Source organism: Dermacentor albipictus, chromosome 7 (genome assembly GCF_038994185.2).
Source record: "Dermacentor albipictus isolate Rhodes 1998 colony chromosome 7, USDA_Dalb.pri_finalv2, whole genome shotgun sequence".
NCBI lineage: Eukaryota > Metazoa > Arthropoda > Arachnida > Ixodida > Ixodidae > Dermacentor > Dermacentor albipictus.
Window position 1 is genome coordinate 114,387,203 of NC_091827.1, and position 24,858 is coordinate 114,412,060.

General features: G+C 46.7%; 2 protein-coding genes and 1 non-coding gene across 3 annotated transcripts in view; 2 read left to right on the forward strand and 1 right to left on the reverse strand.

The window, feature by feature from the left end:
- LOC135907300 (THAP domain-containing protein 1-like) overlaps positions 1-17,653 on the reverse strand; it is a 40,823-nt gene extending 23,170 nt beyond the window's left edge. Inside the window, exon 1 of the mRNA XM_065438990.2 lies at positions 17,352-17,653. Coding sequence (XP_065295062.1) covers positions 17,352-17,527 — 176 coding nt within the window. The 5' untranslated portion in view covers positions 17,528-17,653. The remainder of the gene's footprint in view (positions 1-17,351) is intronic.
- Positions 17,654-17,940: 287 nt separating this feature from the next.
- Positions 17,941-18,024, forward strand: TRNAL-CAG (transfer RNA leucine (anticodon CAG)). Its single transcript has one exon. It is a non-coding gene; the product is annotated as a tRNA-Leu (tRNA).
- A 775-nt stretch (positions 18,025-18,799) lies between these two features.
- The window catches only part of Klc (kinesin light chain), a 184,294-nt gene continuing 178,235 nt past the window's right edge, over positions 18,800-24,858 (forward strand). Inside the window, exon 1 of the mRNA XM_070522619.1 lies at positions 18,800-19,187. The gene's annotated coding sequence lies outside the window, so the exon portion shown is untranslated. The remainder of the gene's footprint in view (positions 19,188-24,858) is intronic.

Here is a 24,858-nt window from a genome sequence, read left to right on the forward strand (position 1 = left end):
ACTTCGCTTGGAGTTCGAGGAAGTGTGATCGTATGTGTGCCTCAGGTGCATGTTTTGTTATTTCGATAAACGAGGTATCGCACTGTATGGTCTGCCAATCCCAAGGCGGTGGAATGCGAGTGGGAGGCATTAGGATATTTTCTGGGAGATGTATGTCTGTTTTTTCTGTCATTGCTTCCAAGCGTAGGCTCAAAGGAGTTCTAATACGCGGGCGGTTACTATAAAGTCTGGCAGCACGCAGGTCGCTAACGATCGAATGGCATGGATGCTCGGTGTCTGATTTTACCTTAGTGTAGTATGAAAAACTTAAGAATATTCTTCGTAGATGTAAGGACCATTCGTTGGACTCAACGTAGAGACTTTCAACAGGGCTTGTTCTAAAGGCGCCTGTTGCCAGTCTTATACCGAGGTTGTGGACTGGGTCGAGAATCTTTAGCGCGCTGTCTGTAGCGGAATGGTACACGACGGCTCCGTAGTCGAGGCGTGATTGTACGAGACTCTTATACAAGCTAAGCAGACACTTCCTGTCACTGCCCCAGGTTGTTCGAGAGAGCAGTTTGAGGAGGTTCATGGTCTTCAGGCACTTTTCTTTAAGATATTTTAAGTGGGGAATAAAGTTAAGTTTTGTGTCCAGGATGACACCTAAGAATTTGTGTTCAGGGCTGAAAGTTAGTGTTTCTCCATTAAGGTTAATATCGGGTTGTGGTAGTACACTTCTCTTGTTAGAAAATAGGACACATGTGCTCTTTTGGGGGTTCAATTTGAAACCATTCTCGTCCGCCCACCTTGAGAATCTATTCAAGCCAAGTTGTAGCTGCCTCTCGCAAATGCTAAGATTGCATGACCTGAACCCTATCTGTACGTCGTCCACATAGACGGAATAGAAAAGTGTGCGAGGCAAAACGGTGTGGAGGGAGTTCATTTTAACAATAAATAACGTACAGCTCAGTACTCCACCCTGCGGTACACCTGTCTCCTGCAAAAATGGTCGAGACTGTACGTTGCCAACTCTAACACGAAATGTCCTGTCAGAGAGATAGCTTTCAATTATTCTTAGGAGGTTGCCGCGAATGCCCATTGCAGAAAGATCTCGAAGGATCCCGAAGCGCCACGTAGTATCATACGCCTTCTCCATGTCAAGAAACACTGATAACACAAGCTGTTTGTGGACAAACGCTTCCCTGATGTACATTTCCATGCGTACAAGCTGATCTGTCGTCGATCTGCTTTCTCTAAAGCCACATTGATATGGATCTAATTTCTTGTTAATTTCTAGATAATGTACCAGGCGTCTGTTTACTATCTTCTCAAAAACTTTGCATAAGCAGCTCGTCAAAGCTATGGGCCTATAACTATTTGCCAAAGAAGGGTCCTTACCCGATTTCAATATAGGAATTATGATGGCCTCTTTCCAAGCAGAGGGAATTTGGCCGGACGACCATATAGAATTGTAAAGACAAAGAAGCGTTTTTTGTGTTTCAGGCGGCAGATGTTTTAGCATTTCATATAAGATGCGGTCAGAACCGGGGGCAGATTTGTTGCAGCTGTTTAGGGCTGCCTGAAGCTCTGCCATGCAAAAAGGTCTATTGTATGCCTCGCATTTTGTGCTTTTCCGGTCTAGTGGTTTTCCTTCTATTTGCTTTTTGTACCTTTGGAATGTTTCAGAATAGTGCGACGAGCTGGATATCTGTTCGAAATGTGCGCCAAGAAAGTTCGCCTGGTCTTCCATGCTGTCGCCTTGAGTATTCACCAAAGGCAACGAGTAAGGCTGTCGACCGTTTATTCTATTCACTCTGTTCCAAACCTTTGTTTCATCAGTGTATGAGTTAATTCCCGATATATACTTTCTCCAACTCTCTCTTCTAGCTTGTCGCCGCGTTCTCCGACCCTGGGATTTGACCTGCTTGAAATTAACTAGATTTTCTGCTGTTGGAGAATCCCGAAGTAAAGCCCATGCCTTGTTTTGCTTCTTTCGCGCTTTTCGACACTCATCGTTCCACCACGGAAGACGGCGTTTTGTGGACAATCCACTTGTTACAGGGATACATTTGGAGGAGGTGTCAAGGAGAAAAGCCGTAAAATATTCAACCTCAGCGTCTATGCCTAAAGCACACATGTCGTCCCAGGATAAAGTAGCAAGATTTTTGAACTTTTCCCAGTCAGCTGAGTCAGTTCTCCATCGAGGTAGTTGTGGAAGGCATTCATTAGACATTGGTGTGCTTAGAACCACAGGGAAATGGTCACTCCCGTAAGGGTTTTTAATAACTTTCCATTTAAAGTGGGGTAGAAGAGTTGGAGATGCAATGCTAAGATCTATTGAGGAGTATGTTTTGTTTGCCAGATTGTAATACGTGGGCTCCTTCCCATTCAAAAGACATGCCCCTGAAGAAAAAAGGAATTGTTCAATCAGGCGACCTCTCGCGTCGCAGCGCGAGTCGCCCCATAGGTTGCTGTGTGCATTTAAATCTCCAAGCACAAGATATGGTTCGGGTAACTGATCTATTAATGTTTGGAATTCTTGTTTGTGAAGCTGAAAATGCGGCGGTATGTATAAAGAGCAAATGGTTATCAGTTTATTTAAAAGTACAGCACGAACGGCCACTGCCTCAAGGGGTGTTCGTAGCCGTAGGTGTTGACAGGCTATAGATTTGTCAGCTATGATGGCTACGCCGCCGGATGATGCGAGGGCATCATCGCGATCCTTCCGAAAAACAACATACTGACGTAGGAAGTTTTTATGATTGGATTTCAAGTGAGTCTCTTGGACACACAGCACTTTTGGAGTTAGTTCTTTAAGGATTTCTTGGATATCATCGAGGTTGCAAAGCAGGCCTCTGATATTCCACTGAATAATCAGTGTATCCATATTAAAATAAATGTAGTGCTATGTGTCAAAGAGGGCTTGATTTAGCTTACAGCGCCCTTTTGAGGCCCTGTAATTGGAGTTTTGTCTTTCCTGGAGCGGTCGACAATGTCGCGCCGCTCCTTAGGCGTCAACTGCGCCTTCTGACTGGGTGTTGTGTCCATGGCCTCTTGAGAGGCACTGGACACGCGCTCTTGCGAGCGGTGTGTTTTACGCGAAGGCCTTGTCTCAAGACAAGGCCTTGGAGCCCACCGTCCTGGTGGTTGGTGGGATTGTCTTGACCTCGGAGCTGGGCTGACTGGTGCCAGCACCAGCAGAGGCCTCCACTGTGGACAAATTCGGGAGAGGTAGGGCAGCCTTCGCTGCTCCCACCGTGGGGGCGGGTGGCGTTGCCGCACGCTCGCTATGCGTGGCGCTGGCGTCCGCCAAGTGCCGTTGTGGTACTGCCCCCCGACGTACCACTTCGGCGAAAGATGTGCTCTGTGCAAATGTTGGTGAGATGCGTTGTCGTGCTTCTCTGAAAGTTATGTTTTCTTTTACCTTTATCGTAATTATTTCTTTTTCTTTTTTCCAGACAGAGCATGATCGAGAATATGCGGGGTGGCCACCGTTGCAATTGCTACAACGGGGCTCAGCCTTACAGTCATCTGCGGAGTGGTCATTGATGCCGCATTTTGCACATGTTAGCCGCCCTCGGCAGCTCTGGGAAGCGTGGCCAAACCTCTGGCATTTAAAACAGCGTCGCGGGTTGGGGATGTATGGTCGTACTCTGAGTTTGGTATATCCAGTTTCTAATGTCTCTGGTAGTGTGCTAGAGCCAAAGGTAATAATCAGGTGCTTAGTTGGCAGTTCCTTGTTGTCACGTCTAATTTTTATTCTTTGTACACTTATTACGTTTTCACCTTTCCATCCTTCCAGGAGTTCTTCATCGGTCAAGTCCATCAAGTCTATGTCAGAGATTACGCCTTTGGCTGTATTCATGGTTCGGTGTGCTGTCACACTGACAGGGATGTCTCCAAGTTGTACAAGGTTTGTTAGCTTGTCGTGTTGTGCTTTGTCTTTTAGTTCTAGTAACAGGTCCCCACTGGCCAGCTTGGTGATCTTATAGCCGCCTCCAATGGTCTCTGCGAGATGCTTCGCGACAACGAATGGTGAAATAGTTCTTGCTTTCTTGTCGGGTTTGTCACTGTGGACAACATGAAATTTAGGGAAAGTCTGAGTGCCTTTTAGAAAAAACTGAAACGTAGCATCGGTGCGCCCCCTTTTAGAGGGACGATCGGTACAGAAGGGGTTGGAAGTTCCCATGAAATGTGTTGTGTATTCAGCGACGATGCCAGTCACCCACCACCGAGCCCAACAAGGGGACACGGCAGGGTATGCGGTGAAGCAAACCCTACCATGCCAACTGTACATCGTCGCTATAACCACATATGTTATAACCAAGGTAGGTCATAGCACACCAGGTTAACCCTAGCCGCCAGGAAAGTTGGAAGTTATCAGAAGAAAAAGAGGACAGGAAAGACTAAAAGTGAGAGAGAAAGACGAAGGTGTGCGAAGAGAGAGACAGGAAAAGGCGACTGCCGATTTCCCCCGGGTGGGTCAGTCCGGGGGTGCCGTCTATGTGAAGCAGAGGCCAAAGGGGTGTGTTGCCTCCGCCGGGGGGCCTTAAAGGTCCAAACACCCAGCATCGGCTCAACCCCCAGGATCCCCTTTTCCCCAGACACGGCTAAGCCGCGCACGGCTACACGCGGGAGGGTCCAACCCCCATGTGCTCGGGTCCGTGGTGTCGCAACACACCAAACGCCTGCTTGCGCAGACGCCCCTGCGGGGTTTAAGCCGCCCCTACCCATATGATGCAAATAACCCATATTACGTCACATGGGCGAGCTATCTGATTGGCTGACCAGGGCGCGTGGTCGATAATTTTTCCAACTTTATGGTGAACAAATGATGCTCGCAATAGTTGGAATGTTAGTTACTTTGTTTTTGTAAAAAGAAAATAACTTAAAGAGAATACACAAGAATAATTTTTTAGTACACTTCAGCACTTCCGGCACACAGCAAGTGTCGTCTGCTTGTGTTACAACGTACTCCATTTTGACGAGAGCTCCGCGGTCAGAGTCGGTCTCAGTCTTTTCGCGAGCACTATGATTCGACTTTGTTGCCTTGTGGACTGCAAACCTAGCGACCTGCAAACAGCGAGTCCAGTATTAGGGCAAACGCAAGCGCAAGGGGACAGGGTCAGGCCGCTTGACTGTGCCGGGATGAGCCACGAGATGGGCAGAAGGGCAAATGTGAACGGTCTGCACGGTGCCGCCACCTGGTGGCACAGAGCTCAACCATACACTCTAGCAGCAACGATGTGTATTCTTTGCTGCTGGTGTGTATTTTTCGCAGGAGTGTAATCATCAACACGTTGATTTAAAAATGTTTAAAATGCTTTACACTTGGTTAGAGCAATATTAGCGTTTTGTTTGACTGGTTAAGCGCTGCGCCAGCAAGTGTCTGGACCGTGCAGACCGATCAGGCTGCCCACGTACGTCTACGCTAAAGTTCCTTCATCAGCTTGAGTTTATGCCTCCAGTCATTTGCCGAAATGACCAGCTTGCCTGTTTTTAGCGGAGTACCGGACACGTTCGGCACTACGACAGAATGCTCGCAACGCACGCTGCTTCGATAGCTCTCGGTCGACGGCCAAGCGGCTAGCGGAGAGGTCTCGCGCGGGCGGGGGCGTGCTCCTAAACAACCGGAAGTGAGCGATGTGACGTCGCATCGTGACGCTGAACCAGTGAAGGCGGAGCTTAGCGCTGCTCGCTCGGCGAGCGAGTTGAGGAGGAAAAGCATAGCTAGGGAGGAGGGTAACTTCTAATCGCTTGCAGCTCCATTAATACGTAACGCTTCACTTAAATTGTGGTGCGAATGTTCTACTTAAGCTGTACCCTACGCGCCTACAAAATTTGTCCGAACCGTTTCAGGGGCCCTTTAATGTGAACTAGAATATGGGTTATACCCGTTTGGATCTCTGATACACACCGCTGCCTTTCTGTGTCTGAACGTTGAGCCTACAATTTTTCTTTCCATCGCTCTTTGTGCGGTCTTTAATTTGTTTTCGAGCTTCTGTATTAGCCTCCATGTTTCTGCCTCATATATTAGCCCCGGTAGAATGCATAGATTGTACACTTTCTTTTCAACAACAGTGCTAAGCTTCCAGTCAGGATTTGGTGTTCATTCCTTTTTATTATTTTGTAAATTTCCTTCTCATCAACAGGATCCTGTATAAGACGAATTGTTCGTTGGTTGAATCAATGCTCTCACTACAACTAAAATTTTCATAGCAACTGTTATGTGCATGGGCAGTCCGTCACACTAAACTCGAATTGGAAGCTTGTCATAAAAGAGATTACAGATGTGTCTAATTTTACAGCGAAGCTGTTGGCCTCTAGTTGGTCGGGATTTTTCGTGGCTTGCTTCCCCAAGAACGAACGGCAGTTGGAAGGCTTTGTGTTTGAGTTTCCGCGTAACAGAATTATGTTTTCTCCTATATTCGAACTACAGTCCTACGCCATTATATCTGTAGGTTGTGCGTAAGTCGTACTTTACGAATTTTTTGACGCATTTTACTCTGAGAAATTGAATTAGTTCAATAATTACGCACATGCTCTAGGCGGAGGGCCTACAAGAATTAAGGCGTATGCTGTGCCCGTACGGTGCCACCACCTAGCGACCGCGGCCACTCACACAGACCTCAAAGGGCAGCTGGAAACGGGCTTTGCTTTTCAGTAACAAATTTATGTTTTATGTATATTTGAATAACAATCCGACGCTACCATGTCGGCAGCTTGTTTGTAAGTCGTACTTCACGAGTTTTCTGACCCAATTTACTTTTAAGCATTCATTTATTTCAATAAAGCGATTGCGCTTGTCGAAGGGCCTCGAAGAATGAGGATGTAACCAAGACTTCTGGACCACCTCCTTTTACCGAACTGAATACGGACAAATGTTGCGGGATAGTTTGCCTCATTTGTTGAACACATTGCGAAGCTGCGGAATAGTACTGGAAAGACGCAGCATGCGAGATATTACAAACTAATTCATGTAACCGTTTTCTCTTTTTCAATCTCTATAATCAGAGTTCAAATCCATTGTTATTTGCTTCTTTTGTGAAATACAATTTACCTGTATCATTTTTACAGCAACGCTGTCTGTGGATTGCGGCAAAGCAGACTTTCTAGCGAATGCTCTGAAGCTCTCAATCTAACGTAGGTACCTTGCAAACATTACACTGAAATTGACCCCTGAGACAACTCTAGCATTATGCCGAGTTTCATTTACTTGTCACAATTAGTCCACAGTGAAGTCGTAAACGTCACAGAAATCCCTTCTGCTAGCCAATACATGGGCATCTACCGGTGGCAGGCGAACAGCCCCACGTTTATCCGCTAGAATAAAACTCGTCCTTCCAAGTTTCATTCAAATAGTTAACTAGACCAATGGCAAATTACCAGCAAACGTGCATGTTTTGCCTGGCGCTCTTCTCTGTACTGCGCACCGGTCAACGCATATTTATCGTCGCTCGCGTCGTGGCTCGGTTCAATGGCCCCCTGCGTCTAAACGACGATCCGTCGCGGCTGCGGCGACAACACCTGCATTTATAGAGCGGCTTCATAAAAGCCCTTCGGTGGTAGTTCTGTCTATGCAAGACGTATAGTGGGCATTGTGGGTCAGCGTGGGTCATACCCACGCTGACCCATAGTGTGCGCATGCGGGTGTCTTCGAAACGTACGCCCGACTTTGCTCCACGTTTTATTGGCATGACATGTATACCTTTGTGCGCTAATCCATTCGACCGGGCCCTCAGTGCCAACGTCACGAGGTTCCTACTCAGCATGTCTCTGGTCCAGCCCATTCGATCCGTGTACTGACAGGCCCTTCGATCGCGTAAGCATTGATCTGCACGGACCCCTTCCGAGCATGGCTTCCGGAAAGTGCTGGATAGTCTTCGCAAATCGATCATTTGACACGGTACGCAGAAACAGCAGCCCTGCCTGCTCCCACAGCTCGTGACATAGCATTCTTCCTCCTGCAAAACTTCATTCTCCGTCACGGGGCACCTCGCGAACTGTTCAGCCATATAGAGGACAGGTATTCCTCTCCGAAGTCGTAAAAACGCTCCTTGCTGAATGTCGCATCGTTCATATCATCACCACCACCGCCTACCACCCTCAAACTAAAAGTTTCACGGAAAGATTCAACCGCACTCTTTGCGACATGCTCTCCAAATGCGTCGCTTCTGATCACACTGGTTGGGATCTTATTTTGCCGTCCATCACGTACGCCTAAACACTGAACCAGGACCACAGGTTTTTCCCCATTTTTCCTCTTGTATGGCAGCGAACCTTCGAAGAAACACGACTCCATTCTTGCGTACCGACCCGACTCATCCGAATGTACGCCCATCTCTGAAGCTCGCCCGCTTCGCCACAACCGTCGATGACTGGCAACAAAAATTTCGACTTGACGATGACCCGCCTTGTCACTTCCTTCCAAACTTTCTTGCGTAGCTTTGGGTTCTAGCTGTTTTTGCTGGCCATTCCTCCAAGCTTGTCTCCAAACATTAAGGACCCTACCGCGTTGTAGCACCGACACCGTCTGTGAACTATACGCTCCTGACACTGCCCAGGCGGCGCGACCGAGCAGCGATCGTCAGCGCCTCTTGCGGCTCCTTCCGTCAAAACTGACACTGACGGACCGCGCTACTCACGCTGCCCACGCGGATCTGCCAACGGGATCGTTGTTCATGCTTGTTTTGAAACGAACAAATGGCGCAAGTTTTGCTGTGTGGTTTCAGACCAATCTTAAAATTAGACGATTGGATACGCCCTGCCATTCGTCGTAAAGGGGAAAAGTTCTACGCTGCCGGGCACGTTCACAGCATGAAAGAAGTCGCCGGTGTGACTGTGCTGGCGAAGTAAACAAGAAGAAAGGGGGTTAACCGAGGGGCCCGATTTTTTTATTAGTCATCTCATGAGAACTGAATCATGAGAAGTGTCCCTTCCACCAAGGCAAACATAAACTGCAGCGTATCTGTAGCCTGAGTACACTCAACTATCATATTATGCTTTGATCAAGCAGCTCAATTGAGTGTGCAGGCATGCCTGAGCTTATTAAGCGTTAGGCGTAGGTAAAGAAGGGCTAGAAAGGAAACCTAAACGGGTTCCTCGAAAGAAAAGCCTCAAAGTTCAAGAAAAATTCGTCCTGGTCCGGGACTCGAACCCGGGACCACCGGCTTTCCGGGGCAGCCGCTCTACCATCTGAGCTAACCAGGTGGCTAGCAGATGGCAGGGCGAAGTCGAGTTTGTCGACAACACGAAGCAAACGCAAGAGTTTGACGTAATAGTTCTGCGGGAACCCGCAAGGTGGAGATAAGTAATTAAAGAAGGGAAAATCAGACATCCACCCGTTCGTAGCAATTGCTACAAATGAAACCGTAGGTGTTCTTATCAACCATTTGAGTTACCGTAGACACGTGCCGTAGACAAAACGTGTCCTTCCGTGGTGCAGTTTTGACACGCTTGCAAAGCCTCATTGGCCGGGGATAATAGGTGCCATATCTTTTAAAATTACTAAAAGGCTTTTGTAAACAACTTGCAGAAAATTTTTACTAGACTGCTATTAGACAAGCAACCGCAGTACTTTGTTTACAACTGCCGAGGCACCGGCACGACCAAGCTTGGGCCGCTCCTGCCGCCAAGACTCGGGTGACCGTATCCGGCAACCTGAACCCAAGCAGAGCCACACAGCGGGAAGAGCTGAGCGACTCACGCAAGCCAGAACACCTGCAGCCACCGCGCAGTATGCCTCGTACACAGCAAAATAAATAGCTCTAAACGATATGGAGAATGAGCAAAAATATGTAAGTCGGCTGCCAGGCAAGACTCTTTCTTGACCAAAAACTTCCAGTCTACTGACTACAATACTTTCTAGTGCGATCCTCCAGGAAGGAAGCACGAGCACAAAACCACGGCCGGCCAGGAAATCTGGAGTCGGAGAGCAGGCAGCCCTGCACGGCCGTTACAGCCTTTGACGCAGCAGTACCGCCGTCCCCACGCTTTTCTTCCTGGGCTGTTTTCGATGTCTTGCACATTTGCCATCGTAAAACAGCGGTATGAGAACGTTTACCCGCAGGACGGTGGCGCACGTGGTTCAGAAGTTTCAAATCACACGCGGTCATAACAACAACACGTGCGCCACTACGCCGTCGACTGAAGTTTGATCAGTCACGGCCCGTCTCGAGGGGTGCGCGCGCTTCTCTCCCCTAGAGACCGGCCGTGGATCAGTACCAAAGTTGCGCTTTCGACGCTACAGGTGGCGCGGCCGTCGCCTGGAAACTCCACTGTCAGGAGCGTATACCGTCGAGCCTGTCACGCCCCCTACGGACCAACGCTGGCGTGGTCGCGAAGCCGTCCACGTAGAGCACCTTAAGCCGTATTACGGCCCCCTCGCACTATGTTTACCATGAGTCGCGAGGACGGCTCTTCTTCCAATGGGGGGTGAGTCCAGTGAAAAAGAGTGCTCGACGCTGCAGCCACATCACTAGTCATCCGAGAGGAGCGAGCTCGAGATTGCCTAGGCTGCTCTGCTAGAGACGCTGCTCTCTTGTCCTTTCCTTTGTTCGCATATATATATACAACCTTTAATAACAGTTGTTGTTACGTTGATTCCGATCCGAATCAACGCACCGAACACGATTTCTTCTCAGTTGGATGTTTTCTTTGGGGATGCAGCTCCTACACGGATTTATACGGTAAAAATCTTCCTTCGTGTAATTGTCTCATAACTAAAACTGCTTCGCCTTTCCGGCGAAACTGCAGCTTCTCTTTTCTTTCTTTTTCTTTTCTTTTTTTGCTGTGAGCCCGAATATAAGCGCTCATGCGCACGTCTGCTATAGATTTTTATTTCGAGTGAATCCGGCTCGCCTCATTTCGGTTACTGAGCCAACTATATATATATTTACGACTTGGCATGCAAGTGGCGATCTTTCTATCCCTAATAAATGTGGCTCCAACCCCAATAAATTATCAGAAGAGTTCTTTTTTCGTGAGTCTACAGCATTGCCTACTGCAAAGAGAAGCAATACTGAGACACACATCATTCACGCGCATTTCAAACGCCGTTGATAAAAGACTCCGTCGAAGTGGTCACTGAAGTCTGCACGTTTGTTCGGGGTCAAAAAAGCACGCAAAGCAATTTGAAGCGAGGTGAACATACAGTAACATATTCATTCTTTAGGCATAGCTAGGCTAACCATACCATTAGAAATAATTGTTGCTTACCTACTTCTCTTTAATATCTTTATAATATATAATAAACTTTGTCATCTATACATATTTAAATATATTGTGGCTGTGCATGCTGCTCACAGTGCAAATAAAAAAATGTTAAAGTGAAAAAAATACGGATGAGGTAGCCACTGCTGATGATTCTAATGCGCTTGTATAGACGTATAGCGCGCACTGTGGGTCAGCATGGGTCATACCCACGCTGACCCATAGTGTGCGCAGGCGGGTGTCTTCGAAACGTACGCCCGACTTTGCTCCAGGTTTTATTGGCATGACATGTATACCTTTGTGCGCAAATCCATTTGACCGTGCCCTTAGCGCCAACGTCTGAATACTCAAATTCTCACGATCTGTAGAAATAAACCGAAAGTATAAATTAAAAGCCGTGCACGTCCGCGTCAATATGATGCAGTAAGTATTTAGCCACAAACATATTTTTGTGAGTGCTTTGCCGGGCGAAGACTGAATCAAACGTAGTAGCTGGGTCATGAGAGTCTGGGAAGCAGGAAGTCGCAGAGAGCGTGACTCAGCTTCGCAGAGCACCTTTTTCTTCGATGCCGGCTGAGGGACTCCCAGGCGCAGTCGAAGATCTTTTCTGTGTATAGCTTCAAAGCACTCGTATTGACTATCTGAGGTTGACATCAAATCAGATAGGTATAGGTAACAAGCCGCACTCACATTTTTATGTAGCACTGAACAAGCTTCCAGTCTTAGGGTTGCACTGCTCGAGACAGAAGGAAAAGGTATACACACGCCCTGGAGGAGGTCGCGCGACCATTTGCGACTCGCAATCAAAAAGCCACCGAAGGCGACTGATGTTCACACCGGCAAGCCCGGCTGAGCGCGACCCGCAAGTCGCAATCCCGGAGATTATCGTTCTCAGCGAGAACTCTCGGAATCTACGCGGAATTTGAACGCGACGCCGGAGGAGGCCGGATGTAGACACACGAAAGGTCACTTCCGGTGCGCCGCTGATTGGTTTATCAGTTTTGCGACCACGGTCGCGCGACTGAAAAATCGCGCAGAGAGCGACTGGCCCAAAATAGTCGCTTTTCAAGAAAGGCGACCGTTTGCGACCATTTGCGACTGGTCGCTATGCGACCAACTTGGTCGCGCGACCACTGTCAGTCGCCGGTGTGAATGAGCCCTAAAGTATAAACCCCATGCAAGCGATCTTGCACGCGACAGCGACAAGCGACGCGATGGAGATGGCTGTCGCCTTCTCTCGTCGCCTACAAGTTGTACCCCATGCGAGCGATGACTTCGAGCGACGTCTCCCCAGTGTTGCCGGTATGAGGGCAGCAATATAGGCGCCGAATGACGTGTTTTGCTGTAAAAAGCTGCACAAAATATTTCTGAAAGTCTTGCAGTAGGTTCTTTTCCTTGCACGTATAAAAATTCAATCGTTTGCTTGTTCCGTGCGACAATCGGAAGTACTTGAGTTATGTACATCCAGTTCGGGCTTCACGCTATTGGCTGGTCATTCATAGCACTTCCGGGCGACGAGCGACGAATTCTAGATTTGCAGAACCGAGCGATCGCGCGACAAGACCGAGCGATCTGTTCACGCGACGGCCCGATGCGTCGCTCGAAGCCGTCGCTCGTCGCTGTCGCGCACAAAATCGCGCTCATGGGGTTTAGCCTTAAGTGTACCACGATTGCTGTCAAAGAGCTACATTCCATCTGCAGAAGTCAAGTCAGTAGTTCTGGAACATTTGAACACGACTTACCCGAATCACACCCGCCGTGGTTGCTCAGTGGCTATGGTGTTGGGCTGCTGAGCACGAGGTCGCGGGATCGAATCCCGGCCACGGCGGCCGCATTTCGATGGGGGCGAAATGCGAAAACACCCGTGTACTTAGATTTAGGTGCACGTTAAAGAACCCCAGGTGGTCAAAATTTCCGGAGTCCTCCACTACGGCGTGCCTCATAATCAGAAAGTGGTTTTGGCACGTAAAACCCCAAATATTATTATTATTATTATTACCCGAATCACCTACAAGTATGCACAAATGTCTTAGGAAAAGTAGACGGAGACAGCTGTGTAGCTGCAGTCTATATTCCCTCTTTGAGATATGTGACTGCTCTGGCCGCCTCCACTGTATAGCCTCGTCGACAGTTGTCGAAAGCGTAGCAATAGCTGCTACTCTGCACAAACTAAACATTTTGCCCCCACAGAACCTGGTTCTCCTCACGGACTCAAATGCCGCGTCGCAACAACTCTACCGTGGTCTACCGTCCCGTGCAAATCACTAGACGTCGTGAAAGAACTCGACAACAAAGACCACAGTAAAGGTTCAGTCGATTCAGTCCCACAATGGTACTGCTGGAAACGAACAAATTGGAGCTCTTGCACACGAAGCGCTCTGACATCGCCGGGAGGGTGCTCTGCCGTCCTGGAAAACTTCGGAGGGGGCTCGGGCCCCCCTCTTCTCCCCCCCCCCCTCTCCTCCCGCCTCCGTTGTCAGCTTCTATGCCTAATTGCAAGGCTACTATGAATACTCATCGCTCAAAATTTGCTGTAAGTTTCGCCAATGTATGTGTACACTCTTTTGTTTCTGCTACTCACTTTCGAATTTTTCCATTATTGAGGTACTGATTTATTTATTTAATTATTTATTTATTTATAAATACTGCCATCTTGCATAAGCAAGACATAGCATGAGTGAGTACATCAGTAATGAAAAGAAAGAAAGATTAGCAAGCATAATTCGACAGTTGAATAACAAATTGATTAAAAGGGAATTCGCACAAGGTCACTTCAAGGTTATATCAAAGTTCAATGGCGTGGGGGAAGAAGGAAAACCTAAAACAATCCAGAGATGGCTTAAGGGGAATAAGTTTCAAGGGACGGAAACGTCGGGTACGGAGTGCTGTGCAACTCGTGAAATGCGGGTGTGTTCATTCAATGATGAATGTAGCTCTTCTACTCTCGCTTGTCTTACTGCGCGCTAGTATGGGCAAAAACTACTGTTCAAAACATAAACAGACTAGAAGTGTTGCAGAAGAAGGTTCTCAGAATATTTGAAAATTTTTATGGGCACCCTCGCGAACTGCGTACTCATCAGCTATTCATAAAGCACAATATTACTAGAGCAAGTGATCTTTAAACATATAAACTACTACTTTACACAAAAAAGAAGCTTTATGAGCATTCATTTGATAGCTCCCCCCGATACTTTCTCCGTAATCAACCCTTACCAGTTTCTTTTTCCCGTACAAGCTACGGAGAATGTCTTCTTCAATACCAGATACGAGCAATACTGAACAAATTCTTAACTTGTACCAAATTCGAACTACCAGAATATAAATTCAAGAAACATGTGCGAAATATGCTTTTAAACATGTAAGAATCATTCGAACAACATCTTTATTTTGCTATTTGGTATATATTTCATTTTGACGTATAAAATTATTTTTTGCCTTTGCACAAGTGCTTATAACGATTTTGTGACATCTGCATTATATGCAATTATGTTGTGCACTAAAGGTGTTGCGTTGCGCGTGTTATATTTCATGCCTATACTTTTGTACAGCGTTTCAGATGATTATTTTTGCAATCTGTCTGCTGCTGTTTAATGGGTCCCTGGGCACTCTCAAGATGTCTGCGACATCTTTTCGCCCAAGAACCTCCGACTCGGTGTTGGAAATAAACTTCACTTCACTATTTTGCGCAGAATAATGCGCTCGCGTTTACGTGTGATTGCTAGTAGGGGCAGTGATCGTTCGGCTGCAGAACAGGCAAGCGAGAAGAGGCGGTCATAGCGGAGAAAAATAAATCGAATTGCTTTCTTTTGCATTGATTAAATTTTATGCGCATCTCGGACGTGATCAGGGGACCAGACAGTGGGCGCGCGTTCCAGTATTGGTCTTACCAAGCTATTGTAGGCGGTCAGTTTGCATTCTTTAGGCGCGCTCTTAAGGGTTCGCTTTAAGTAGTCTAACTTTCGCTGTGGCTCGTTATATGCGTTTTCACATAAAAGTGTATCAAGTAAACACCTTAAAAATGTGTATTTACGCGTTTGCCTTTAGTATCTTGCTCCCCGTAAGAAGCGCGAGCTGCACGTAATGCAAAACCTTTCAACAGAGCTTTTTACGAAGTACCAAGCAAATACACGTACAGTAAAACCAACTCGGAAGAAACAATCTGTATCTGCTAGGGTAAATTCTACTCTTCTGATCTTTAAAAAATGCGCAACGCGTGCCGACGCGCAGGTAGGGTGGCTAGCGCAGGTTGTGTTATTGACCATGTATTATGAGCATGGGGTGGATGGATGTTATGAGCGTCCCCTTTGGAACGGGGCGGTGGGTAGCGCCACCAAGCTCTTGCTATTATACTGCCTAATGTCCTACCTATATATAGGTTAAACAGTAAAAAAGAGAACAAAAAACACTATGAAATACCCCACCCAAATTTTCTGATTCCCTATTTCAAACTGTCCTTTTGTACGTCTCCGTTTTTCGTCGTTTCCCTACTTTTCTTCCACCAATCCTCCAATCGCCTCTTACTAATGTCTATTGTGTACATGTTTGCTTTACCACTGCTCCCGCTGAACCCAAGGGCGTCAAGGAGGCGAGTGGTGCCTAAATCAACCACTGGGTAGACATCTTCACATTCTAATAAAGCATGCTCCGTCGTTTCCCTAGATTTACCGCAGCAAGCACATGCTTCTTCTTCCTTTTTATATCTCGCTTTATACGTGCGTGTCTTAAGGCATCCTGATCACGCTTCCAAAAGCAATGAGCTTCCCTTTTGAGTTATCATTATTTCTTTTCTTTCCTGATTTCGTTTATTCGTCTTAAGTAGTTACTCATGGCAGGTTTATCTTTCATTGCCGTAACCCATGACATTATTTCGGCCTCTCTGACTTTCCGCTTGACATTCTTTGTTGCTGTGTCGCCCACTCTACAAGCCGTATACGTGCTGGTAAGCTTCCTAGTTTTCTTCCTCCACTGTGAATCAATGTTTTCCCTGTACAGATACCTGAACACTCTTCCAGCCCATTTACTTTCTTCCATATTCCTCAGCCGTTCTTCATACTCAATTTCACTGCGAGCTTCCCTCACTTCAAAACTAGTCCAGCCCATATCACCCTGCACAGCTTCATTTGTAGCCTTCCCGTGAGCGCCCAATGCGAGGCGACCCACTGACCTCTGGTTCCCGTTGAGTCCTGATTGTAACCCTGATTTAAAGCAAACAACCGCATTTCTTAAAGTAAGTCGTGAAACCATTACACCTTTCCACATACCTCGGAGGACCTCGTACCTATTGTATACCCACGGCGCTCTGTGCTTCATTATGGCTGCATTTCTGTTTCCCTTTAGTGTTATGGTTTTTTCCCGTGTTTCCATATATCCGTTGCCTTCGTTTATCCATACACCAAGGTATTTATATTCTGTTACCCGAGGTATTTCCTGGTATTTTACTGTTGTCATTGAATACCATAACACCTGATTTTCTAACACTAAATTTCAAACCTAAATTCTCATCTTCCTGTCCACAGATATTAGACAGACGTTGCAAATCACTTTGCTTGTTAGCTAGCAACACAATTTCGTCCGCATAAAATAAACCTGGGAGTTCCTGCTCTATTACTGTACCCGCCTGTTTGTATGAGAGATTAAACCCGATATTACTTCCTTCTAGTGCCCTCTCCATCCTCACCATGTACATAATAAACAGCAGCGGTGATAAAGGGCACCCGTGCCTCAGTCCCTATAGTTGATATGAACTTTCTCCTCGCTCCTCATCCCTTCCCATTCAACACAAACGGTATTTTCTAGGCAAGTCTCTCAAAAGCTGTATACAATCGTTACCTAAGCCGTCCCCTTCAGGAATATCCCACAAAATGTTGCGGTCTACGTTGTCGTAGGCTCCTGTAATGTCTAAAAAAGCCACATACAACGGTCTGCTTTCTGCTTTTGATATTTCAATACACTGAGTAAGAACAAGCAAGTTATCATCCAAACGCCTACCTATTCTGAAGCTCCCCCAAAGTGCCATTATTCTCTGCCCATGCTTGAAGCTTTCATTTCATTGCCTGCATTGCTAGCCTGTATGTTACCGATGTAATGGGCAACGGTATATACGGTCTTGCGTGCGGCTTTCAAGGCACCCCCTGTAGCTCCCGCACGGAGTACGTACTCACTTTCGGCGGCGAACAGCAGCGATCCACTGTTCCCGACGCTCTCGCTCGTGTGGCCGCCCGGGAAAGGAGTAGAACGTCGTCCCTCTCGAGTTCTCGTACGTGTTTGAACAACCCACTACGCAGCAGTTGTTTCGAGACTTCTTCCGAGGCTTGGTCTGCTCGCTTTCACCCACCATTTTCCCCCTGCAACACAAACGCAAGCGCAGGGGCAGGGGAGTCCCGTGAGAGCTTCGCAAGGTGCCGTGCTAGTGGCGCCAAAGTCGCACCATTGCTTTTGTGTTGCATGAGTGCAGTGCACTTGAATTTCTTGTACATTGCAGACTGAGACCGCAAAACAACGCTGTTGCCTTTGAACATCGTTTCAAGGTTAAGATTATTGAGGGACTTCAGTTGCAAGATCTTAAAAATAAACGCAACTCATCTACAAAGAATGCGCATACAGCAAATAAATGGCCCAAGACAAAGCTTGTAGCACTAAGCTAGTGCAATAATGCATTACAACATACAAATTCATTGCACAAAAATAAATTGCTTGATGCTCACTAGGGGCAAAAGAACTTGTATGTTCAAAATAAGCAGTTGGGCCTGTGTCAGGATGGCCGAGCGGTCCAAGGCGCTGCGTTCAGGTCGCAGTCCGGTCTTCCGGGCGTGGGTTCGAATCCCACTTCTGACACATTCTTTTTCTTTTTTTTACTTGTGAAAATTTCTTTACCGTTCTTTCTTCGATCACGGTTCCACACGCATAGAGAGCAGGCCGTTTTGAGAGACTCCGTTGGTACTACGTACATTTTTGTCTAAAGTGGGAATAGCTTCGTAATAGTGTAGCAGCGTTCAATATGCGTCAACCGGCTCAATGAATATTGAACTTTACTCCACATTTGTGTGCTCACCGTAACATGGCCAGGCCTTGTCATGTTTTATTTTTTATTATTGTTATTTGTCTGGAATAAATATGTATAATGTCCGATACAATATATTTAGGCTGAACCATATTTTGTACAAGTCTTCATTATTTACGTGCACTGGTAGTGCCGGGCTCCACACGCCGTACTTCGCAACCAGGGGTTTATTATATCGATATTCAGTATAAAAACGCGTTGACTCCATCCTATGGTTTACCCAGGGAACACTTGGCCTGAAGTAATTGGTACTTTCACACTTAATGAACTATCCGTTACAGATCAGTTTTTCGCTTGAGGGCTCGGGCGCTTTTCCCAGACAGTTTTCTCGTTTCAGACAACGCTATAGCCTAAATACGCGCGCGGAAAGAAGGAACCATGGTTTCGCCTAGCTTTGACCGCACTTGCCCGCAAAGTTTCCGTCTTCACAAAGTTCGATGCCCTTTGCAGGAGCTTCTCTCTACAGCTCAGAGATGGCGCGACGAGTCCCGCCGCGAACCAGTTCCGCAGTCAGTGGCCAGTGCGACGTCAGAGCTTGTGCGCCGCCATATTGCTACAGGCTGGAAGTAAATTACTTCTTTTTTTTTTTCCCCTCTGCGACTCGCCTCGTCGTCGCTGTGATGGTCTCGGTTCCGAAGGGCAGGTGCAACTCGGTTCGCCCTCGCCGTTTGTGAAACGAAGAAAAACAGATCAACCGATCCGAAAGGAAAAAATAGTGTGCTCGTCGCCTGGTTCATCGTGCGTGATTTCGTGCGAGTGTGTGTGCTCGAAACGTCGCCGCCGTGCGTTTTTTTCTTCTGGGCGGCTGGCAGAGCAAAAACGCCGCGCTGTGGATTGCCGTGAGAGGAGGCCTTTAGGCTTACGCCTCGACATCGGCCGCCGCCTCCACCACCCCGCTGTCATCGGAACGCACGCCGGCGCTCCCTGAAACTAGCCGGTAAGTACGACCACGCTGGCGCCCACAGTCGCAGAGGCCGATCTGCGCCTTCGTAGGTGCATTTAAGCCGGAACGTCGATGCCGGAAGGGTTGAAACACGCTTTTACAGCCGTCGTGCATGCGAACTCGCACATTCGTTCATCTGACTGGACTGTGGTAATCACTTATTGCCGTACCCCGTTTGATCTGCTCGGAGACGAGCGGATCGCACATGGATGTGGCGATCTCCAGTATGTCGCGTGAGCGGCCGTCCGTACTGCGCCGTGTCCCTATTGCAAATCATTTCTCGGGCGAGGCTTGTATGACTCACGCGTCGTTGCTCGAGCGTGCTAACGAGAATAGACCGGCAGAAAAAGCGACACGAGCAGCCCGTAGTCAAACTTTGCTGTGTAGTCGGTTCAGCTTAATTGTTTGTAAGTTCGCGATGAATGGGCAGTGTTGGCTACACGTTCTCGTCGCGACGTGGGTTCCAGACGTCGCCGGCGTGAGAGCCTCGCTGCGCTGGCGTGTGTGTTCATTCTGTCTGCCATACTTGCGCGGCATTGTTCTAACTTTCTCTCTTGCCCACCAAGTTCCTCAACTGGTCGCTCAGTCAAGCGCCCGGGGTAACCCGCCGTTTTGTTAACATCTTGCTCCTCGCAAGCGGAGCCCTTTTCGAGTCTTGACGACGGGAATTCTGCTGCTCGCTCGGCGAACAGCTGATCATCGTGGACCGGAGCTGTGGATTGGCGTTTGTCAGGTCCGTGGTCACTCGGTCGTTCTTTCTGTACAAAAGTTCAATAGCCGTCCGTGAACTTTAGACTCACACCGCGTCATCTTTCACTTTCGGCATTGTGGCCTACGCCATGAGACTACGCATTGAATGGCTGCGTGTCGTCGTCTGCGCATGGGTCTGTCGCCCGATCGCCAAAGTGCTTTAACAATGCCCTAACATAACGCCTGGCAGCCGCATTATTTTGTCGTTGAGACCGTCTTGATGGCTGCCAATGTCAATTCGTTGCAAGTTTAGCTACAGATCGCGAAGTACCTTGTCATTCATTTATTCTGTTCCGGTACAGCGCGTTGCACATCGAAACATGGTTTTTTGAACATTTGAACCAGTGCTTCAAACGAGTGCTTCATGCATTAATTTCACTTCTATAATTGCTAGCATCTGTTCTGTTCATTCATTTAAACAGCATGTTATTGTGCTCAGATAATCTTTTTTTTTTGTAGTCGTTATGTTTTACGTCAAGAAACGAATAAGCTGATGGTATTGCCCACTTGAAAAACCGTTTTGAAAACGGTTTTGAAAACCACTTGAAAAACGGTGGCAATTTTTGCATGCAATATCGAGAACCGCGAAATTGCTGCTGTAGAGACACAAAGGCAACATTAGGCAGCTGGAAATTCGGTAAACCGTCGCTTACTCTAAAATTTGCTTCAATATCACCAGGCACTTGGTGTAACCAAGTAGTTCGAGCTCATTTTCATGTAGCTTTCAGTTGCACATAGCTTTTGGGGTTACACAATAACGCTAATAATCTGTGATGTTAGCAAACAAACCTATAGAGTGCTTTACTTTCTAGATACCAAGATGCATGTAGTATCATAGTATTGTACTTAAATGATTTCATAGAACTCATTTGAACATTGCCTGTTCAATTCACCACGGTGGCAGCAATTCCAATGGTGGTTGCGTTGTCCAGAAACGTTAGTCTATTGTGTGCTCTATAAAGGACGCCAAGTGGCCAAAATTAATATGGAGCCCTTGTAGTAGTCCCTAGCAGTTTCCTTAGTATTAATGGTAGTCCTTGTTAGTTCCTGTGTTGATTTGGGGCTTCCATCAGTTAATCCCATTTGTTCTGACTCTAGGGCATGGTATTGACTATGGTACTGACTATTTTTGTTCCCTACCTTCATTCTTATGTCTGCAAGGATTTTGCCTGCTCTGCCTTCACAGTGGCTTGACCGAAGTTCTCCTGTCCTAGAAGGGGTGGTGGCACTATGTGCCTTCTTTGATTGGTCACTCGACCAAGTGCTGGGTTTCAAGAGACTCAGGCATGCAGCAGCATGTTGCTGCCCTTAAACATGCGTGGATGATTGGAAAGAAGCGACATTGCAAACTAGTTTGAAAAATAGATAAATAAAAAGTACCACAGATCGTACATGCCAGCCACAGTGGAACAAAGTAAACAAAAAAATGACAACAGTACACTATGTCAAGCTGTTTATTTTCACAGCAAACGAGCATGCTTTGAACGATGTTACATGTAAAGGCATGGGCTATCAAAGCCCAAGAATAAATATTTGCAGAAGTTTTTGTGATCTTATACTTCTGAATTTCCATGCTTTTTGACATCAAGAAAAGAACATTTTGCATTTTGTGCAGCATCTGGATGCGACGTCAGCATGTCTCACGGTGTCAAAAGTGACTTGAAACTGCACGTTTTATGGCGAAGCATCAAAGCTATGTTCGCTCCTCTCAGCAGCAAGACAACATAGTGAACCTTCTCCAGAACAACTGCGACGACAGCGTCGTACGTGTGGAGTGCCTGGTTACAGGATTCCTCGTCGAACACGGCCTACCCCTTAGTGTTAGCAACCACGTCGGTCCTCTTCTATGGAAAATGTTTCCAAAATGCGACGAGGCAAAGCGTTATGGATGTGGACATAACTCTGAAGTGCGGAGGTGGCCAACTTCAAATTTATTTCACAGGCATCGCTCTCGAGTCTTCATTTCTTTAGTCAGAGTTTCCCTCAGCTGCTGCTCCGAGATGACAATGAATCTGCTGAAGACGCTTTAGATGCTCTCGAAGCTGAGTTGTCTTCAAGAGGACATTCTGAATGAAGAAAGGCGGGATGTGCAGTGGTTTATGGTTGGAAAAATTAAAAACACTGATGGAAGACATCTTTAACCGAGTTGCTAAGGTGATGCTCGATTTACTTGTGATACCGCATAGCAAGGCAGAGTGTGAGAGGATTTTTAGCACAGCATGAAAAACTAGGACGGAATTTCGCTTGTCAATGTGGAACACAGCCCTCCAACACCTGCTGCTAGTGAAAGGGCATTCAGTCGGACCATGTTTTGAGCAAAGCTACCCCGACAAATTTTTGAAGTGAGCAAAGTCTGCTACTGCAAGGTAAGGTCCCTGCAAAAAGACTCATTGAACACTGCCTGAAAGTTTAAATGAACCCCCCCCCCCCTTCTGCCCTGTTGGTGCGAATAAAAAGTCTCCCGATTTTTTATCTCGCTAGGTTGGCAGGTATGTATTTAGTTATTTTTTCTTAACAAAACGTCGTTTTAGGCATTCAAGCAAAAAAGTAACTGGAATGCCCATGCATTTCCCCGCAAAGTTCGGGAATTAATATGTTTAAGCTAGTGTCATCCTGAGAATTCGTTCCAAGTGGATCCACCTTAACTCCATGGCTAGAATTTGCAAATTGCAGTATGAGCAATAAAGTAACGATCTAAAACGTAATTAGTGAATTTTTGTTAATGAGTCAACTATGCATTTCATTTTTCTTGTTTCAACTGATGTCTGCCTCTTCAAGTAGACAAGCTCATGAACTATAATTGTGCTATCTGCCACACGCAACCTTTAAAAACATTTTGAAAGTGTTCGCTGAAACACTCGGTATAGATATTAATTTCTACAGCAGCTGCTTCAAAAGGGTGCTGCTTGGAAAATACTGGCAAGTTTTAACACTTTATTAGTAATGTAGGCTGTATGAGCAAAGGTTTTTAAAAGCAGGGGATCTAGGAGACCATCGTGTCTCTCTGCCAGGCTAGTCACTGCAGGATTTGGCTTTGTAATTATGCCATGCAAGAAGTTTGCTTGACAATTTCCATGATGAGTTTAGTGTTTATTTTCGTATTAAGACATGTATCAAGAGCAAGAGAACATATCGGGCACAATGTTCAAAGTCTCAAAAGGAAATAGTGATGTTCACTGCTCATTGTCTCTTATAACCGGCCTCCTTTCCCCTGGTGGTGCATTCATATGTCCTGTTCTAGGCCAGTAAAGGCCGGGTAACATGGAATGGTAAACTAGTGTTAAAGTGACAAACTTTGCCTGGTAGCGAACACCTGACGGTAAAATAATTTGACGCCTGCTACCGGCCTGGCACGAAAAGAAAAAATTTGGCTTGGTTACTAACTACATGTCTGGAAGCGGTGGACGTGCCAGGTGTGCTTGCGAGGAATCATCTCACTCAGACTTTTCGCAAAGCACACACAAAAAAAAAGTATAAATCGTTTGTAAATGCATGTCTAAAGCTGTTTTATAATTGCTTGGCAATAGGCAACAAATAGTATGAAAACCCATTTTACTATTTTTTTTTGCTTCACCAAAGTACATGCATAAAGTCTGGCGACACTGACAGCTCTGCAGCAAGTTCATTGTAGTGCCCGCCTGTTTTTTGCTCCATCTAGCTTAAAGGGCCCCTGACCAGGTCTGGCAATTTTGAGCTGACAAACGCAGAGCCTACACTGCATGCTAACGATCATGTCTGCTAAATATTGCTTCGCTACGCGCTGCAGAAAGATCTTAAATTTCAAACCGAACGCCGTTTGCCCGTATCATGGCCGCTGTGCTCCAAGCTGGAGGGTGACGTACACATGCTAGTGCGTCTATGTGCCCGTGCTTGTGCTGCAATGTTGCTTGTAGTGACACGTCACCCCAAGAATTAATCAAGGCAACATTTGTTATTTGTGCAGTCTGTTGCTTGAATAGACGAATTAAAGCTTACAGAAATAATAAAACGCACAAAGTGAATATTAGCGTGTTTTTGTTTAACTTTGCACCACAGCAAGAGAGATGTACGTCCGTTTCGTCTGCTTGTTCCCATGTCGTGCAGTCATGTGCGCAGACACCGAAACTTTGTCATTTTCTACCATGTTCCAGCACAGGATCATGCTCTGTGACCCGCTTGTGTCTGCCTCAGTATTCGTGTGGCTCTGACTTGTACTGCTAGTCAGGTGTCTTCGTGCACAGCGCATAAAATTGTGCGTTGTGCGAAACGAGACAATCGCAACAGCTCGCGCGCGAACACCATCAGTGGAAGTGTGCTGTGTTGCAAAAATGCAAGGAGGTCAAAAAATGAAGGCGGGCCACGTGACGTATGTGACACGGGTCTCTTGAGCTTCAGTATGGGAGAATGCAGGGAAGGAATTTCGCTTGTGGAGGCTAGACGGGGCAAGTGGAGAGAGTGTCTCACTTGGCAGTGGTGCTCGCCGCCTAAAATCATTGGTTCGCGGCACTTGAATATTTCTGTCTCGGCTATTAATGAACCGATTTGAAAAAAAAAAAAAAATTGTGGCAGTACACGCCCTAGAGGACACGTAACACCTTCCAGCATATAACCGAAATTTGCCATGTGGCCTGGTGAGGGGCCCTTCAGAGAAACTGATAACCAATTTTTATGGCACCTGTTTTCTTTAGTGCTACAGAAAGCTTACTGGTCTGAGTGTCTAGTCATACAGCGGTAACCTAGAAAACTCCGTGGAACATTTTTTAAAAATTTTCGTATCTGCATTGAGGATGTAGTTGTGCTCAAGAAACATGGTGGAAACAGTGATAGGTGAGTGTTATAGCGATTATATGCTGGCCTTGGTTGGAAGCAGACAAGCGCAGCTCTAGCTATAAGAAAGTTAATATCTTGCTTATCAAGCCAATGTTCCTGCAGCTCA